The sequence below is a fragment of the Crinia signifera genome, chromosome 7 (assembly GCF_055691185.1).
Source record: "Crinia signifera chromosome 7, ASM5569118v1, whole genome shotgun sequence".
NCBI lineage: Eukaryota > Metazoa > Chordata > Amphibia > Anura > Myobatrachidae > Crinia > Crinia signifera.
In genome coordinates, this window is record NC_139223.1 from 60,152,393 (window position 1) to 60,173,350 (window position 20,958).

The 20,958-nt window shown below is 45.3% G+C and overlaps 1 protein-coding gene and 1 long non-coding RNA gene across 2 annotated transcripts in view; one reads left to right on the plus strand and one right to left on the minus strand.

The window, feature by feature from the left end:
• LOC146020217 (tectonin beta-propeller repeat-containing protein 1-like) overlaps window positions 1–20,958 on the plus strand; it is a 67,248-nt gene that overhangs the window by 44,342 nt on the left and 1,948 nt on the right. The window contains exons 6-7 of the mRNA XM_083153178.1: window positions 19,402–19,527; window positions 19,733–19,907. Coding sequence (XP_083009304.1) covers window positions 19,402–19,527; window positions 19,733–19,907 — 301 coding nt within the window. The remainder of the gene's footprint in view (window positions 1–19,401; window positions 19,528–19,732; window positions 19,908–20,958) is intronic.
• Window positions 1,476–4,828, minus strand: LOC146020212 (uncharacterized). Its single transcript, XR_014450735.1, has 3 exons — window positions 4,700–4,828; window positions 4,386–4,534; window positions 1,476–1,737 (listed from the first exon to the last, which is right to left on the minus strand). It is a non-coding gene; the product is annotated as an uncharacterized LOC146020212 (long non-coding RNA).

Consider the following 20,958-nt stretch of genomic DNA (forward strand, 5'->3'; position numbering starts at 1 on the left):
TCAGTGTGCCAAGCTAGGCAAAGGGAGCCACCACTCAGTGTACTACAGAGGGATCGGTAGTACACTGAGTGGTGGCTCTCTCGGCATAGCATCCCTCTGTAGTACCATGAGTGGTGTCTTACTGCACCTAGCATCCCCCTGTAGTACCCTGAGTGGTGTCTCACTGCGCCTAGCACCCCCATGTAGTACACTGAGTGGTGTCTCACTGCGGCTAGCATCCCTCTGTAGTACCCTGAGTAATGTCTCACTGCACATTAGCATCCCTCTGTAGTACACTGAGTGGTGTCTCACTGTGCCTATCATCCCTCTGCAGTACAATGAGTGGTGTCTCACGGCGCCTCGCTAGGCCCTTAGTCAAAGAAATACTCTTAGACCAAACGTTTAACAGACCAAAAGACATTTATTTATATAGGTCTGCTGAGTGGATATGCTGGTCTATCTTGTTCCGCCTATCAATGACAGCACATGTGTCCACCTTCCAGGCATGTAGGAACAAGAACAAGGCCACATCTCCTTTTTAGTGAAAATATATTTTTTGTCAAGGCCCTGTAGACTGTAATGAGTCCAATGGGGTAGTAGCACAAAGTCTCCCAAGTTTTTGTATGGGTATTCAGCAGTGATGCCAGGCAGGGGCTCTAGAGCAGTGCAGGCACCTTCTGTGCCACCTGTCATCTAAAAACAAAAAGGAAGTAGCGCTAATAACACCAATGAACATTAATAATGGTAATGTTTAATGACATGAATTAAAAACAAATAGATAATGTAAAACCACAGGATCCGTTCCTATAAATGCCACCGCTGGAAATAATAGTTCCAATAGTATCCAAAGGAAGGTATATAATGGGCACCAGTTAGTGGTATGTTGGTAATAGATGGATAGTTACCACAGTTGCCGTAATTGGGTCACCAGGAGGAATTGTTCCATTCGGAGTGCATATCAGCACTATCTCTCCAATGCAGGTGAAGGTGCCAAAGTCCAATGGAAATAATTTGCAGAGGTGCGCAGTGATGGCGCAAGTGGTGGCTGGTCCGGATCTAGTGAGATAAAAAGTGCTGGGTGCAATGTCCAGGGTCCTAAGGAGCCCTGGACATTGCACCCAGCACTTTTTATCTCACTAGATCCGGACCAGCCACCACTTGCGCCATCACTGCGCACCTCTGCAAATTATTTCCATTGGACTTTGGCACCTTCACCTGCATTGGAGAGATAGTGCTGATATGCACTCCGAATGGAACAATTCCTCCTGGTGACCCAATTACGGCAACTGTGGTAACTATCCATCTATTACCAACATACCACTAACTGGTGCCCATTATATACCTTCCTTTGGATACTATTGGAACTATTATTTCCAGCGGTGGCATTTATAGGAACGGATCCTGTGGTTTTACATTATCTATTTGTTTTTAATTCATGTCATTAAACATTACCATTATTAATGTTCATTGGTGTTATTAGCGCTACTTCCTTTTTGTTTTTTGTATGTAATTTGTAAGGGATTGCTCACCCCTATAAGTAGCTGCTTCGCACACGCACCCCATACCAGCGCCCATTACTGTTGCTTGGCAACATCGGTTTTTCTTGTCCACCTGTCATCTAGCAGTAGACCACATGCTGCCATACTTTAGACACTCAGTCACCGGTCTGCTCCCTCTTTAACGCTGCAGGCTATTTGATTCAAGTGTCAGTCTCCTTTACCGTCCTTCCTTCTCATAGGTCAGCAGGTGTTTATTAAACTGCAACAGATATAAAACAAATAAACCAGAGGTCATTACAGAGACTGGGTACAGTAATTACCAAACTGCAAACGTGTGCCACATAATTGTACAGAACATTACTTGTTCAAATTGATCTTCCACAATATAAAAAGGTTAATTAACGGTTACAGCTGAGCATTGAAGGGCAGAGGGGGTTTGCTAGCGCTCAGTTACCTTTTGAGCGAAGGGGCTGCAGAGTATTGAAGGGCAGAGGCTTTATAAAGATCTAATAGACATCCCTGTGGCCATATAGGTTTCCTTATTGTAGAACCCAACACATACATAAGTAGTTTCTGGTGTTAGTATAACTGTACAGATGGAGCCGCTCTCCATTCTGGCGGACGGCGTCCTGCGCCGTCCGTCAAAATGGGGGACGCACAAGCGTGTGAGACACTCGTGCATCCCCATCCACTGGTGCTAGCGAGCTATACAGATATGGCACACTGGTGGAAAGGGGGAGAACAACCTCATCTGTATAGCATTAAGGTGAAGTGGGAAATATCTGCGCACACCTATTCAATCTCGTCCGTTTTGGCTGTCTTCCTTTCATGCAGATTTGACATGGTAAAAAGTCAAATTTGCATTATTGAAAACGGGCGCAACATTGCTGCATCTGCTGCCGTTTTTGACAAAATACACGTGGATTGGCGAGTATTCCGACTGTCTAAATTTTTATGACAATCGGAGCTTGAATAAGTATTGTTGAATTTGCCGATATGTTTTTTGGGAAATGAGATTGAATACACCCCTTTATGTAGAACACAGCAATATGATCCAAAAGTTCTGTGTATGTCACTGAGAGGGACAAGAGGAACAGAGAGGGACAAGAGGGATCACATAGTGACAGGGAGATGGACAAAATGGACATAGTGACAGGACAGCAGGGATAGCAACAGGGAGAGTGACAAGAGGGACAGGGACATAGTGACAGGGAGTGTAAAAGCAGGGACATAGCTACAAGACAGCAGGGACAGAGAGAGGGAGAGTGACAGCAGGGATATAGGGAGAGGGACAGAGAGGGTAGAGCGAAATACAGCAGAGACAACGGGACAGGAGAGACAAAGAGGGACAAGAGGAATTGAGAGAGGGACAAAGATGGAGAACAGAGACATAGTGACAGGGAGATGGACAGAAGGGACATAGTGACAGGACAGCAGGGATAGCGACAGGGAGAGTGACAAGAGGGGCAGGGACATAGTGACAGGGGGAGGGACAGCAGGGACATAGCAAAAGGACAACAGGAACAGAGAGAGGGAGAAGGACAGCAGGGATATAGGGAGAGGGAGAGCAAAGGACAGCAGAGACACCGGGACAGCAGAGTCAAAGACGGACAAAGAGGGACAGCAGAGACATAGTGACAGGGAGATGGACAAAGGGGACTTAGTGACAGGACAGCAGGTATAGGAATAGGGATAGTGACAGCAGGGACAGAGAGAGGGACATCAGGGACATAGTGACAGGGAGAGGGAGAGCAGGGACATAGCTACAGGACAGCAGGGACAGAGAGAGGGAGAGTGACAGCAGGGATATAGGGAGAGGGACAGAGATGGAGAGCGAAGGACATCAGAGACAACGGGACAGCAGAGACAAAGAGGGACAAGAGGAATTGAGAGAGGGACAAAGAGGGAGAACAGAGACATAGTGACAGGGAGATGGACAGAAGGGACATAGTGACAGGACAGCAGGGAGAGTGACAAGAGGGACAGGGACATAGTGACAGGGTGAGGGACAGCAGGGACATAGCAACAGGACAGCAGGAACAGAGAGAGGGAGAGTGACAGCAGGGATATAGGGAGAGGGAAAGCGAAGGACAGCAGAGACACCGAGACAGCAGAGTCAAAGAGGGACAAAGAGGGAAAGCAGAGACATAGTGACAGGGAGATGGACAACAGGGACATAGTTACAGGACAGCATGTATAGGAATAGGGAGAGTGACAGCAGAGACAGAGAGAGGGACATTAGGGACATAGTGACAGGGAGAGGGAAAGCAGGGACATAGCTACAGGACAGCAGAGACAGAGAGAGGGAGAGTGACAGCAGGGATATAGGGAGAGGGACAGAGATGGATAGCGAAGGACAGCAGAGACAACGGGACAGCAGCGACAAAGAGGGACAAGAGGAAGAACAGAGACATAATGACAGGGAGATGTACAGAAGGGACATAGTGACAGGATAGCAGGGATAGCAACAGGGAGAGTGACAAGAGGGACAGGGACATAGTTACAGGGAGAGGGACAGCAGGGACATAGCAACAGGACAGCAGGAACAGAGAACGGCGGAGTGACAGCAGGGATATAGGGAGAGGGAGAGCGTAGGACAGCAGAGACACCGGGACAGCAGAGTTAAATAGGGACAAGAGGAACTGAGAGAGGAACAAAGAGGGAAAGCAGAGACATAGTGACAGGGAGATGGACAAAAGGGACATAGTGACAGGACACCAGGGATAGGAAAAGGGAGAGTGACAGCAGGGACAGAGAGAGGGACATCAGGGACATAGGTACAGGGAGAGGGACAGCAAGAAGGACAGCAGGACAGAAAAAGGGATGACTGGGACAGAAAGAGTGACAAAAAAGAGTGATGACAGAGACCTATAAGTTGGAGATAGAAAGGCAGTTGGGCTTTATTACCTTAGGCTCAGATCGGAAGCGGAGATGGCTGGGTTCGGTGGAGGAGAAGGCTGTGGACAGCTGCAGTGGTGGTGCAGAGGAGCCTTTGGACAGCTGCAGTGGTGGTACAGAGGAGTCTGTGGACAGCTGCAGTGGCGGTGCAGAGGTATCTGTGATACAGACAGAGAGAGTGACGGCAGGTAGAGTGACATCAAGGGCAGAGGCACAGGTAAAAGAAAAGCAGGGACAGAAAAAAGGGACAACGGGGACAGAGCGAGTGATGATAGGGACATACAGGTGGGAGAGAGAAAGGCAGCATGGTAAAATTACCTTACCTTAGGCTGTGATCTGGGGCGTTTGTGTGGAGGAGGCTGGGTTCGGCTGCGCCGATGTGGAGGAAGAAGCTGTGGCCAGAGGAGGCTGTGGTCAAAGGCAGCGCTTCAAAGGAGGCGTTGTGGAGGAGGCTGTAGTCAGCTGCAGTGGTGATGTGGAGAAGGCTGTGATCTGGACATATAAAGTGACAGCAGGGTCAGAGAGAGTGACTGCAAAGGCAGAGGGACATGGCGCCTCTCATTTGGTGAGGGACGATGAGGCAGCAGCAGCATCCCTCTTGAAGTGGAAGCTGCAGCTTCTGGCAACCCAGGGAGGAGAGCCAGGCAGCCCCATGTACGCTCCTGGCAGGGATCGGGCTCTGGGAGCGGTAAGAGGGAGGGGATCTGGGTCACCCCACATGGGTGCCCGGGGGGGGGGGTTCAGTGGAGGAGAGAGGACAGCAGCGGCACCAATGCCGGGATGAGAGGGACCAGCAGCATTCAACATTGTAAATGCAGCAGGTTGGTCACTTTCCCTGCGCCCTGCTTCCTGCTTACAGACAAGGGCTGCCTTTGAAACGTTAAAAGCACTGGATTTGTGATAAAGAAGTGCCGATATGTCATACAGCCGCATACCAGCTGAGTAACAGTATATCTCACAACTAGTATTAGGATGCTAGTGTATTATAGCACAGATCCTTTTACTTTATCTTCTATTATAAAACCAGGAAATGTTAGTGCTGACTAATATTAAACCAGGCAAGCCCCATGTTACAATATATATAGCACCTGGAATTTGTGTGACAGAGGTGGTCATACCTGCATTGCAGATACTCTGTACTCGGACAGGATCATTCGCTGATTTTCGCTATTCTGCGTATCCATGCATGCATTCAGAAAATGCGACCACAGTGTAAGTGCCTGCGGGGGTGATGACAGGGCATTGGACAACGGAGGATTGTCAGGACTGTTTGCGAGGTGGGCTGCGGCGGGTGCGTGACGTGACATGTAGCCGCCCTGACACAAAACATCACAGCTAGGCTGCGCAGGCAGGGGGCTATTTCAATCCATCACAGGGAGGGACCCTGCATGTGGGGCGGTCTTGTCCTGTGCTGGGCAGCCCCCGCATGTTGGAGACAGCTGTTATAGTTTTGCGATTTCTTGCAAAATTACAACTGCTACTGAATTATGCCCTTACACAGTTTTATAATATTATAGAGTAATTAATAATTGTCCTGTGTGAATAATATTTAATATGGCAACTTGGACTAGGAAATGTAATATTTTTGTACAGTTCACCCTCCTACTTACCAGAGACGTTTACTGGACAATGTTCTAGAATGATCTGGCTCGTCTACCGGCCCTCCTTGGCTAATGCTTCACTCACATCATTAGTGCAGTGGATGCAGCAAAGAGGGGAGTTCTCTGGGCCTCTTATCTGGGTCTCATGACGGCCCCTTTTGTACCAGCGTACAGCCCCACTGTGATGACTTGGCCGATTTCTCCTCCAGGCCCAGTGATTAGGGTCTTCCGCCATGACCTAGAATAATTTAAGCATCCATGAATATAGTGTAGCGTAACACAGCCCATCTAGGTGCCCATTTCTTTCTCATTCACTTTTACCAGAACTCTGTTACCTTTATGTGGGGACAGTATAATATACACTGTCTATGGATTACCATATCTCACCTGTCAGACTCACATAATACACGCATTTCACCTCATGTAAAGAAAAGTTTACCTTTGGATTGCTAACTGAAACCCAAGTCATAGAATGTGAGCTGCAGAACTGAGCACGCATTAAGTCTCCATTCCCTCCATTATACAGTACTATACCCAGGGCTGTATAGTCCATATTAACTGCCAGGTGCAAAATAAGTCTGTCATTATTACTAACCAAGTTACAGGTGGCCCAATCCACCCTGGCCATGAAGCCCATCCTCCGCAGCAGGTCGTCCCTTCTCTGGTGCAGGTACTTCTTCTTCTTCTGCCATGTCTTGCCAAGGGCCCAGGGGTAGATCACTCTACAGAACTTAACGTCCTCCTCCATCTGGTTTGCTAAGAACCTGGAACAACACATGGACAGTTAGCAAGAGACAAACATTGTACATAATGGGCCTTATTCGAGTTCACTCTTTCTGACAAAATCCTTCTTAGATGGACAAAACCATGTGCACTGCAGGGGGGCAGATGTAACATGTGCAGATAGAAATAGATTTGGTGATTTTTTGGTGATTCTTTGCAGAGTAAATACTGGCTGCTTTATTTTAACACTGCACTATAGATCTCGCTTTGAAGTAAAACCCCACCCAAATCTAATTAGATCTGCACAAGTTACATCTGCCCCCCTGCAGTGCACATGGTTTTGTCCATCTAAGAAGGATTTTATCTGAAAGAGTGAACTCGAATAAGGCCCATAATAACAGACAGTAACTAGAACATATATCAGAAGAGACACAAGGTGATAGGAGCATAGATTGGGTTAAGCCAGTTTGCATGTGAGTGGATGGATGAGTTATGTAGATGACCAGAGATGGTCGCTGATGAAAATGACACACTGCCGGGAGAAGAGGCAGGGGAAGTCGCTGGTCGGAGGAGCATGCTCCTCCGACCAGCGACCATTAGGGTGCAGAAAACGGGAGCGCACCCAGCGATTTATCGTCGGTGCACACTCCAATCGCTGGCAATATGGTCGCTGACCGATATTTGCCCGTGTGTACGCACCTTGAGAGAAGGTTATAAATCACCCAGTTTGATGGGTTGACAATTAGTGGATCAAATGTATTAGTAAATTCTGGAACAGAGTAAAAGTTCTGTAATTAAGGTAATTGATGAGATACTTACAAGGCGGCAAAGAAATTCCTCCCATACTCCTCTGTCTTCAGGCCTGCCCGTTTGAAGTACACAAGTACCATGGCAAGGAGGTACTGGTCAGACACCCTGAAGCCAGTGTCCCGCAGAAGAAACCGCTCTATGTATTTGTCCTCTAAAGAGAGAAGAATAAATAAGCTGGGATATTCAATCATCACATTTATATTAGCTCAGAACCCTCACTACGGACCTGCAATAGCATCTATATTCTAGTGCAGGGGTGGGCTATAAGTGACCCTCCAGCTGTTGATGAACTACACATACCAGCATGCCTTGCCTTCATTTTTCTATTTGGCCATGCTGAATCTGATGCAAGGCATGATGGGATGTGTAGTTTATCAACAGCTGGAGGGCCGCTTATAGCGCACCCCTGTTCTAGTGTCATTTATTCTCCCCACAATATGCACATGTGCAGCTCTCTAGAACATTATTACTTCGTGGTTTTGGACTGTGTTGTCCCTATAACTCCAATCTGAGATAGGATGTGGCAATACATGTACATCAGATACAGTGATAAGAGAAGTATGACTTACTCAGGAGCTCATAGAACGCCGCACGCTCTTCCGGCAGCAGGAAGGGGGCCTCCACCTTGTTGGCCATCTGGCCATGTCTTCTCCATATGCAGGGAGGGGGAGGAGAACGAGTCATCAGTTCAGTAGATACAACAGGAGGACATATCCCAATACAGACCTGTTATGTGTTACTGTATCTGCACAATGGGAATATTAGGTAACATCTATGCAGAAACAGATATTTGCCCAATGTTTCTATCATCCACCCTAACTTGGGTGACAACTTTGTCACTTCAGGCAGCTGTTAGAGCACTGCGGAAAGAGGCCAATGCATGTCTAATGGAGAAGGACATTGGGTCTGATTCAGACCTGAACGCTAATCTACAATGTTGCAGAGAACTGCGAGAAGATAGCCGCAGACAGAAGGAAAACCCGCCCTGTGTAAATGTGATAGTGAATTGCGCGAATCCATAAGCAATTCTCTCACCATCATATGTTTTTTCCAGTCTGGGCCAATGTAACGCTCCATACACATTAAGCGTTATTGTTAACAATATCGTCTAGTGTGAACACTCAATATAGTTAACAATGTGTGCCTGAGCCATCGTTACCGATGAGTGATAATTACTGAACAAGCAGGTCAATTTGGCAATATAACCAAACGACTTGCATGTTCAACGGGTCCCGATGACGTCACCGTTCAGTGTGTACGGGCAGTATCGGCCACACACGGCTGATAAGGTTCATTATTTCGGATCATATGGTTCATATATATTAATAAGATAAAATAGTCCACTTACCGGTCTTCTCCCTTCTCTTCACCAGCCCATATCTTCCTCTTCTTTGGAGGGAGCTGATAGGTGGAAGGACCTGGAATTGACCTTGTCGAGAGAAGGATTTATGTTACCAAATTGTACCTCCATTTATGTACATGTTATTGCCCTGTAGCTGTTGCACTGCACCTCAGTTATAGTCATGTCTGTACCATACTTACCTACTTACGTAGTCTCCTGTCTGGGAGGAGACCCTACAAGAGACTTTCGGGAGCAGGGATCATCATTACCCCTCAACCCCCTCGACTATATATTGTCACGATCCGGAGTCTAAAGAACACTTACCTTTAATCTAAATGCCTGTCCAGACTTGCTCTGAGGTATACACCTTAATAGACTTCAGTGCAGTGATCTGGCTTTCTCTCACATGACATTCAGAAACCAAAACCTGTCTGCCTGATTCTGACATCATCCAGCTGGGTCCAATCAGCCCCCGCCCTGATTCCTATAAGTATGCTGGGGAAATGGTCTAGAGTTGTCAGTGCAATGGTGTCTACAGCCTAAGTAGTATCTAAGGATCTGCTCCTGTGTTATTCAGCCTCCAGACCAGTGCTATTGTCATCTCCAGCACAGCCTGACTCCTGGCAGTTCTGCTGCATTCTCTCCTGCTGATTCCAGTCAGTTCTGCTCCTGCAGTTACCACAGTGTCTATCTGGTTTGCCATCGGTTCACCAACGTTGTCAACGACCACTGCGCTTCCCATCCACCTACAGCTCTACTACCCGGTACCATCTTCTATTACCAGACACACTTCAGAGAGTCATCATCGATTACAGCCACCATCGGTGACCTAACATCGAACAGCTATCATCATCGGTGTACTTTCTTTCAGTGACTGTGTTATTGGTACTATCCCAAGCTACATACTTACCTGCAGTGCTCCATTGTTGTCTCCGACACACCATCGATGTTCAACATCAGTTTCTGCAAAGTGAACCTCCAGAATCCAGATCACTGTGATATTGTGTTATTGAACATTTCTAGTTACTGTATTGCTGGCTCCAGTCCAGTCCTCATCATCTCAGTGATGTTTTGCTTATCTTCAGTCTTCTGATGTTACTTACCTGTCTATGTGTGCAAAACTCATTAAACAACCAAGTTTTCATTTTACCTCAGCCTCAGTGTCAAGTCAGTCCTCAAGTGTGACAGTTTGCACTGACCAGATGAATCCATCGGAAGGACAGGATCAGATTACTGGGCCGATTCAATACCTGGCAGCCCGTATAGAAAATCAAGAGGCTGCACAGAATCAGGTCATCTGTGTTCTACAAGATCTGTCCACAAGCTTGGATAATATACAAACATTTACTACGAGGCACTGGGGCTCCTCCAGCAATCAAGGTAGAAACTTTGACTCCTGCATTCATCCCGGCACCTCGCCTACATTTACCTACTCCCGCAAAATTTGATGGATCTCCCAAAAGTTGCCGTGGGTTCATCACTCAATGTGAAATCCACTTTGAACTTCAGCCAAGTAACTTCCCGTCAGATCGCACGAAGGTAGCTTATCTCATTTCGCTCTTCTCTGGTTATGCATTGGATTGGGTATCACCCCTCTGGGAGAGATCTGATCCTCTGCTATCAACCTATACAGAGTTCGTGGCTTTCTTTCGTTGTATATTCGATGAACCAGGACGTACATCATCTGCTTCCTCCAACATCCTCCGGCTTCGGCAGGGGTCCAGAACTGAGGGCCAATACCTGGTGCAATTCCAGACGTTAGCTTCGGAACTTTCATGGAATGAGGAAGCCAAGCATGCAGCCTTTTGGAACGGATTGTCTGAACGCATAAAAGATGAGCTTGCCACCAGAGACTTACCCCCAAAATTAGATGACCTTGTGTCCCTGTGTAATAAAGTCGATCTAAGATTAAGGGAAAGGGCTATTGAGAGAGGAAGGACTTCGTCTTTCAAAACCTCCACCACTTCTCAACCTCGCTTCAATTCATCCCCAAAAGAGAAACCTCAAGCCCTAGCTCACCAAGAAGAGGGGCAGTTAGGGGTACTCTTTACCTCTTCCTCCAATACAGACTGTGTCCTCCAATTCTTCCTGAAAGTTGCCCAGCATGCAAAAAAAATTCCTGCTTTGTTGGATTCTGGTGCTGCCTCACCATAGAATTCGTTCAACGATGGAAAATCCCCATTGAAAAACTTTCTAATCCAGTCTACATTACTGCCGTGGACGGTAGTAAAATTCTCGGAGGAATTATTACTCACAGGACTCAACCTCTGTCGTTAAAGGTTGGAGTTCTTCATTCTGAACTAATCAGTTTCTTAGTGATTCCAAAGGCATCTCACTCCATGATCTTAGGTCTACCCTGGCTCCGTCTTCACAACCCCACGATTGACTGGAATTCTTCTCAGATCTCTGCTTGGGGTTATGTTGCTCTAAATCCTGTCTACAACAAGTAGTTCCTGTTCGGAAATCTTCTACTCAATCGTGTGATGTACCTCCTCCAGCATACAGAGAATTCACGGATGTATTCAGCAAAGCTGCCGCTGATGTTCTACCGCCTCATCGTCCTTGGGATTGTCCTATTGACCTCATCCCTGGAAAAATACCTCCCAGGGGTCGGACATACCCGTTATCTCTTCCAGAGACCCAGGCGATGTCTGAATACATCAAAGAGAATCTGGCTAAAGGGTTCATTTGGGCATCCTCCTCTCCGGCCGGAGCTGGATTCTTCTTTGTAAAAAAAAAGGATGGAGGGCTAAGGCCCTGTATTGACTATAGGGGTTTAAATGACATCACTATTAAAAACAAATATCCATTGCCTCTAATTACTGAACTTTTTGATCGGGTTAGTGGTGCCACAATCTTCACCAAGCTTGATCTCCGAGGGGCCTATAATCTAATTCGTATCAAAGAGGGTGACGAATGGAAGACGGCATTCAATACAAGAGATGGTCACTACGAATACCTTGTGATGCCATTCGGTCTCAGCAATGCCCCTGCAGTCTTCCAGTTCTTCATAAATGAGTTATTTCGTGACCTGCTATACCATCATGTAGTAGTCTATTTGGATGACATCCTTATCTACGCCAATAACCTGGAAGAACATCGTCACTGGGTCAAGGAAGTTCTGACTCGCCTCCGCTCTAACCATCTCTACTGCAAATTAGAGAAATGTATATTCAAAGTGAAGTCCATCCCATTTCTAGGATACATCATCTCTGGGTCCGGCCTTGAAATGGATCCCGACAAACTTCAGGCAATCCAAGGTTGGCCAATCCCAACTACCCTTCGAAGTGTCCAACGCTTCTTGGGATTCGCAAATTATTATCGAAAATTTATCAGAAACTTCTCCACTCTAGTAGCACCAATTACGGCTCTCACCCGCAAGGGAGCAAATCCTGCTAAATGGCCGGAAGAAGCTATCAAAGCTTTTCATCTCCTCAAAAAGAAGTTTATGTCTGCTCCAGTTTTAAGACAGCCAGATGTTACCTTACCCTTCACGCTAGAGGTCGATGCCTCATCTGTGGGAGTTGGGGCGGTACTATCACAAAGAGGTCCCGACAATCATCTGCATCTCTGTCTTTTCTTCTCTCGCAAATTCTCGCCTGCAGAGCGTAATTATGCCATTGGGGACCAGGAATTGCTCGCCATTAAATTGGCACTGGAAGAATGGCGTTATCTCCTGGAAGGAGCTGCCCATGAAATCAGCATTCACACCGATCATAAGAACCTCTTATATCTCAAAACCGCTCAATGCCTCAACCCACTTCAAGCCCGATGGGCCCTATTCTTCTCCCGTTTCAAATTTAAATTGTCATTTTGTCCTGGGACTGCCAATCGCAAAGCGGATGCACTTTCCCGATCTTGGGAGCAAGACACAGAATTAAGTACCACAGAGAAACATCTTATCATTGATCCCATCGCCTTCTCTGCCGTAACTATTAATTCTCCTCCTCCAGGAAAGTCTTTTGTCAAGCCAGCTCTCCGTAAGAAGCTCCTCCAATGGGCTCATGCTTCAAGGTTCGCCGGGCATCCAGGTGTTCAGAAAACCTGTAAGTTCTTGTCCAGGTCTTATTGGTGGCCGTCCCTTAAAAAAGACGTACAGGAATTTGTTGCTTCCTGCTCTAAATGTGCTCAACACAAATCATCTCGCCAGTCTCCTGCCGGACAACTCATTCCATTGTCTGTACCTCACTCTCCATGGACCCATCTGTCCATGGATTTCATCACTGATCTACCAGAATCCTCCAAATACAACACGATTTGGGTTATCGTTGATCGCTTCACAAAGATGGCTCATTTTGTCCCACTTATCGGACTTCCTTCAGCCTCTAAACTGGCTCAACTGTTCATTCGAGAGATATTCAAGCTGCACGGCCTTCCCCAAGAAATTATTTCAGACCGAGGCGTTCAGTTCGTGGCCAGATTCTGGTGCAGTCTTTGTGCTACCCTTCAAGTGAAATTGAAATTTAGTACTGCCTATCATCCACAAACCAATGGTCAAACTGAAAGGGTCAATCAAGATCTAGAGACTTTCCTCCGGTTATATGTTTCATCATCTCAAGATGACTGGGTAGAATTACTGCCCTGGGCAGAATTCTGCCATAACAATCAGTTTCACACCTCTTCGTCCTCCACGCCATTCTATGCTAACTACGGTTTCCATCCAAGAGTTCCTGAATTTCAACCTCTGGCTACCACATCTGTTCCAGCGGTGAATTTGACACTCCAGCATTTCTCAAAGATCTGGAAGACCATCCGGTCCTCTTTACTAAAGGCGTCCAGCAATTGTAAAAAATTTGCTGATAGAAAACGAAGAGCTGTTCCATCTTTAAAACCAGGTGATCTTGTGTGGTTGTCTACCCGCAATCTAAGACTCAGAGTGCCTTCAATGAAGTTTGCTCCACGATTCATCGGTCCATTTCCAGTAGAACAAGTTATCAACCCTGCAGCTTACAGATTGAAACTTCCTCCATTCTTGAAAATTCCAAACACATTTCATATTTCTTTGTTAAAACCATTAGTTCTCAATCGTTTTCTCTCAAAACTCCCCAAAACACCCAAGGTTCAGACGCAACGAGGAGTTGAGTACGAGGTATCAAAAATTCTTGATTCACGACTCCGGTACAATCGCCTTCAGTATCTCATCGATTGGAAGGGATATGGTCCTGAAGAGCGTTCCTGGACTGATGCTTCTGAGGTTCACGCTCCAAGATTGATACGTGAGTTTCATCGCAAATTTCCTCGAAAACCTCATAGGTGTCCTGGGGCCACCCGTAAAGGGGGGGGGGGGGGGTGCTGTCACGATCCGGAGTCTAAAGAACACTTACCTTTAATCTAAATGCCTGTCCAGGCTTGCTCTGAGGTATACACCTTAATAGACTTCAGTGCAGTGATCTGGCTTTCTCTCACATGACATTCAGAAACCAAAACCTGTCTGCCTGATTCTGACATCATCCAGCTGGGTCCAATCAGCCCCGCCCTGATTCCTATTAGTATGCTGGGGAAATGGTCTAGAGTTGTCAGTGCAATGGTGTCTACAGCCTAAGTAGCATCTAAGGATCTGCTCCTGTGTTATTCAGCCTCCAGACCAGTGCTATTGTCATCTCCAGCACAGCCTGACTCCTGGCAGTTCTGCTGCATTCTCTCCTGCTGATTCCAGTCAGTTCTGCTCCTGCAGTTACCACAGTGTCTATCTGGTTTGCCATCGGTTCACCAACGTTGTCAACGACCACTGCGCTTCCCATCCACCTACAGCTGTACTACCCGGTACCATCTTCTATTACCAGACACCCTTCAGAGAGTCATCATCGATTACAGCCACCATCGGTGACCGAACATCGAACAGCTATCATCATCGGTGTACTTTCTTTCAGTGACTGTGTTGTTGGTACTATCCCGAGCTACATACTTACCTGCAGTGCTCCATTGTTGTCTCCGACACACCATCGATGTTCAACATCGGTTTCTGCAAAGTGAACCTCCAGAATCCCAGATCACTGTGATATTGTGTTATTGAACATTTCTAGTTACTGTATTGCTGGCTCCAGTCCAGTCCTCATCATCTCAGTGATGTTTTGCTTATCTCCAGTCTTCTGAAGTACTTACCTGTCTATATGTGCAAAACTCATTAAACAACCAAGTTTTCATTTTACCTCAGCCTCAGTGTCAAGTCAGTCCTCAAGTGTGACATATATTGTGTATGTTCTATTATTTTAGATCTGTAAAAAGATAAAATAGTCCACTTACCGGTCTTCTCCCTCATCTTCACCAGCCCATATCTTCCTCTTCTTTAGAGGGAGCTGACAGGTGGAAGGACCTGGAATTGACCTTGATGAGAGAAGGATTTATGTTACCAAAATTGTACCTCCATTTATGTACATGTTATTGCCCTGTAGCTGTTGCACTGGACCTTAGTTATAGTCATGTCTGTACCATACTTACCTACTTACGTAGTCTCCTGTCTGGGAGAAGTCCAGGGAGGAGACACTACACAAGACTTCCGGGACCGGGGATCATCATTGCCCCTCTCCCCCCAACACAGGGAAACACCCGCGGGTCTGTGGTAAGGGGCAGGGCTACGTGATGCAATTCCAGGTATTTAGCCCCACAGCCCCATGAATGCTGGTGATTATAACACCATCCTGCCTGCTTCACAAGGAAGCCGGCAATATTGCGAGAGAACCATCTACTCCTCTAGGGCTGCGGGGGCTACCCCAATAATCAGATCCTATTACAGCTTTTTGGAGGGTAGACGCAAGTATAGTCTGCACCTGTCTAGGCTAATCACCTAGCTCTGATGCCGCCCATATGTATCATATTTTATTTAAGTCAATTAGTACAACTGACCTATTGGCAGAATATACTGTAGTGATCCCTCATGGATCAGGGCAGGTGGAGTGGGAAAGAGGACAGCTTGTGGTGTCACTAATGTGGGCGGGCCAATGTCACTGTTTGGGGCGTGCTTGGCAGCTATGGAGGTGCTGGGCTTCCCCAAGCTCCCTGGTTAGGCTGAGTAGATGCCGTGCACATGCTCACGTATCTATTCAAGCTGTGGCGCGGGCACGGCTGTTTTAGCAGGGCACTGCTAAAAGGGTCGGCTGTGTTTGGCACTGTAAAAATCATGCAGGTTCATGTGCGGCGCTCTGCTAAAACAGCCTAGAGTGATCACTACACTGTATAATAATCTCAGCGGAGGCCGGATTATATAGTGATTATCTGTAAATGTACATGTCGGTACCTTATTTGTAATAATAATATAAAATGATGATTATGAGACATTTTGCTTCCCTTCCCCTATCATGTCCTGTCTCTCCCTACACAGTATATAATGGGTCTCACTCCCCAGCACTCCCTGCTTACCTGCTGGCCATGGGTCCTGCTCACGTACTACTGCAAGAAATAAGAAATGTGTAAAATAAAAAAAAAGCACTATTTCCACTATAATAAATGTACAAAGGCTAATATTGTTTAGATCTCTCTCTAGTATAAATGATATATGTGCTACTCAAGAAAGTAAGAATCAATTTAATAATCTGATTTTCTTCTTAAACGTTAAAAGCTAAATATATGTGTGCTATTCAAATTGTGGAAATGAGATATGTTTTATAAAGTACTTAAAACTATGGTGTACTCTAAACTATTCTATATATGTAGCTGTCTCGTAATAGAAAATAAATAATACGTATAATGTAGCTATTTTCTAAATAGTATGTACAAATTTTGTGTAAAACAGAAAGGTGGCACATTTAATTAAACATTTAGGGGTAGATTTATTAAGCTCGGTGAAGTGATAAAGGGGGAAATTTACTAAAGGAAATTTGTAAAAAAATAGGTGTATTTGTATCCAGAAATAAATTTATTTCTGACATTCACTATCCCGAAAATACGGCAATTTGTATTCGTATTGATGTGCTATCAATACGAATACGAATTGCTGTATTTTCGGGATAGTAAATGTCAAAAATAAGTGTATTTCTGGATACAAATACACCTATTTTTTTTACAAATTTCCTTTAGTAAATTTCCCCCAAAGTGTCTGGTTCTTATCACCGGCCAATCAGCTCCTATCTGTCATTTTCAAACCAAGCTGGTAACTTCAAAGTTAGGAGCTGATTGGCCGGTGATAAAAAACAGACATTTTATAACTTCAACGAGCTTAAGAAATCTGCCCCTTAGTGCGCCCATACACTGAGCTGATTTGGGCCGATTACGACGAATTGGGTCGTCAATTTCAGCCCATATTGGGTCAGTGCCTTCGGGTCCTATGTGAGGTCGGACCTGCCGGCCAATCGGCCAGCCGACCTGGGTACCCCAGGACGTTGAGTCGGGCGAGGAGCAGGGACACATGTGATCCATCACAACAAACATGTGTCCCTGCCACAGGGATGGTCCCCGGGTGGCTCGCGGTGGTATCGAGTGGCTGTACACTGCTGCGAGACATCTTAACACTATGGGGGGTATTCAATATCTGTGTCTTAGCAGTTGTTTCTGTAAAGAATAGATGGAATTCACATTCCATCCATTCAATGTTTTTTCCTTTTATTTCCTTTAATTTAAAACAATTATTGATTTTCAAAGAGCCGGATCTGGTAAAATGCAAATCCTGGCCTTTTTTCTGGCGAAATTGGCTGGGATTGAATAGTGAAGTCCCCTGTTTTCCAGAAATAAGGGGAAAGATTGAACACCCCCCTATAAGGGGAACATTTACTAAAATTTTGAAATTAAAAGAAGTGATGTTTCTCATAGCAACCAATCAGATTCTGTCTATGATTTCTCTATTGCATCCTAGAAAATGATAGACACAATCTGATTGGTTGCTATGGGCAACATCACCTTTTTTACATTTTTAGAAACTTGAGTAAATCTACTTCTAATAGCATGTGCTCCCTTGAATATATGACGCAGCTTCTCTGGCTTTCTATAAGAAAGTGCTACCTGTACATAAATCATAATAGAGAAGAGCTATATGTGTATATAAAGGAAATAACAATGGTTTGTATTGCTGAAGGCTGTCAGAGCAACATGTTGGAATTAAAATCAGTATTTTAAAGAGAGAAAAAAAAAGTAAAGTATTAAGAAAAAAGAGAAAGAAAACTGTAAATAGAAAGTATAATAAAAATAATCATTTAATATATAAATGAAATATAAAATGGTCAGAACAACTGAAAAAATAAAGCAAAATAAACTTAAAACAAAAGCAAAATAGTATCAGTGATGCCCAACAGAAAGTAAAATAGTGTTCACAGCTCAGAAATTGTCCCCACTTCTGTTTGGCATAGACAGCGGAGACTCCCCCCTCCCCTGTCCCATTTGATGTCAGGTTTTTATTACCTTCACGAGTACCGGCTGTCTGCAGCTTCGTACACAGCCGCTGTGGAGTAGTCTCTTTAGATTGCCGTGTGCCGTAGCACACGGACTTAGAAACCGCTGTTTGCGGTTGTGTATTCGGCGTGGCTTAACAGGTCACTGCTGGTAAAATTGTGTTCCTGTGTGCCGAAATGAAGATCTTTCACGCGTTAATAACGCAATTCATCCAATGAGGACTCTTTCAATTTGGAAAAACCAGCTGGGGAAGTCACTGCTGCTTCTTTCTCAACTGTCGCATCCAATCTGAGAGCTAACTGTCATCACAGTGTCACACTGTCTACATTGATGATGTCACAGATAACAGGAGTGGTCACCTGATCACAGATCACAACTGTGTTACAATATCTTCCCTGTACAAATAGGGGCTAATTCATGCTATGTTTGGGCTGAGTGTGATCTTGGATGATAAATTATAGACATTAGAGGCCTAATTTATCAGTGAGTGATAAACCATGTTCTGAATAACGGAATTAATTACATTTTATATAAATGGTGCCCCAGCCAAACAAACATGACAGTTAGGAGCTGATTGGCTGGAGACAAATACATTATACATTAAAAAAAGTTTAAATAATAGAAAATAATAAATACAACACAGAAATCCGGGGATACAGTTTGTATTGTGACTTTCCTTGTCTAGACCACAGTAATGACATATATTATTTCTAGAGGTGATTTTTGGTGCAGATCCCTTTTTCTCCCTTCATACTTAAACAAATCGATAAATGAGGTACCATTTTAAATATTTAGAGTGGTACAGATGGTTGTATAACCATATGCAGTGTACAACAGAAGGAAGGTGCTGGTGGTGAGGCTTCTTGAGAGCCGGACACATACCACATACACAGCCCCATTATTTGTACTTGTGTATGTTTTACACACAGCCACGCCCCCCCCCCCCCCCCCCCCGATGGTCCCATGATGGCCTTCATGATCTTCTTTTGTGGTCCCAGAGGTGCATTGTACGAGTTTGCAGGTGCACCGGTGATGTCACCGGCGCACTAGTGCAATGCACTCCTGAGACCGCTGATGGCATCAAGGGACTTGGTAAGTATGAAAATAAGGGTCAGGGGTAAAAAAAAAAAAAAAAACACGGTTTTTGGAATATTTCGGATAAATGATCTCCGGATATGGGAGACTCTACCTGTAATATGAAGTGTCTGACTGATGCTTTCATGTGTCTTAGATCCTCTCTCACATTAACAAGAATCAGTTACCGGACCCGTTTAATGACATCTCGGTTGGAGGATGGGAAATCACAGATGAACCCATAGGACGCCTGTCAGTCTGGACTGTTTCTCTACAAGGGAAGGTAGGAGCTAATATCACTCGGAACACATTGTATTAGGGAAGGTGACTGAGCCAGGAAGCTGCCTCTCCTGCTGACACGTTACTGACTGACAGTTTATATATACACCCAATAATTCTGTTGTTTAGTCAATCGGTTCCTGAATATTCTGTAAAACAATAACCATGATTGGATCTGTATTCTGTGTATACTGTTGTTGTACCTGTAGGTTTGGTACAGAGAGAATGTTTGTCATGACAATCCTGAGGGTTCATCCTGGTCGGAATTAGAAACTCCCAGCGAGGTCATACAGATCAGCTGTGGCCCCTACGACCTCTTGTGGGCTGCACTGTGGGAAGGCCAGGCCATAGTACGGGAAGGTATCAGCAGGAATAACCCTAAAGGTAAATATCACAATGCACTTAGGTCCTTATTATAACGTTAACCTGATTTTTATCTGGGTGCTTGGTAATTGGCTCATTTCATTGTCCAGTGTGTCACCTGTCAATCACACTTCACTGGGCCTGTGGTTGTATCCTCCCTTCATCTTTCCCTTCACCCAGCCCCTAAACATGGTTTGTTGCTATGCAAACAGTATGGGGGCAAGACAGTGCACTGCAAATTGTAGGATATGACATAGAGAAAGAAAACTGCAATGGTAATTTATGTGGGTTACAGAGTTACACTGTTGGGGTATTGTAGGTCTTCCTCTGGCTTAGGGTGACAGCCAGTAGGACTTCTCTAGGTGAGTCGTTCTTCTTGCTCAGGCATCTTATGCAGTGGTACCATGTCTCTTGCAGTCCTGACGTCAGTTACTCAGTGTCACAGATGCAATGTATAGGGTACATTGTAGGAACCTACAGGCGGAATTGGGACATTTAAGTGGAGCCAAGATATTTGGCAAGGTATCTGATCTGTGATTAAAGAAATGGAAGGTAAAGGGAAAATAGAAGCTGTGGAAGCAGATAAAGAAATGTAGGAAAAGACACTGTGTGGGTGAGGTACAAGGAATAATTAGAGGTGATTCTAGGATAGAGGTGCACAACAGCTGCCTGATGAGGAAACACAACTAGATCCATCATCACCGTATATGGTTGTAGGTGCAGTCATTTACACTAATCAGTGTATTACCCATCAGTTTGGGTCCAGGGGCACCTTCCATAAGTCATGCTAATACAGTCCGTGTACGCATCACACATGTAAGGCTGGCCACACATCAGACCAACTTTCCTCCAACCATCCAACTAGTTGGTTGGTTGGACTGAAAATCTGGTAGTGTATTGGGGCAAATGTCAATAAGCAATTTGCTCAGAAACTCAGGAGAATGGACAAAACCATTCAGTGAATTTGTTTAAATCAAATAGGTCCAACTACAGTGCATTGTCTGAGTGACAGTTGTTGTCCATTTTCCGATTTGGGAAACAAATGACTTAATTACAAATTACATTTGCTCCA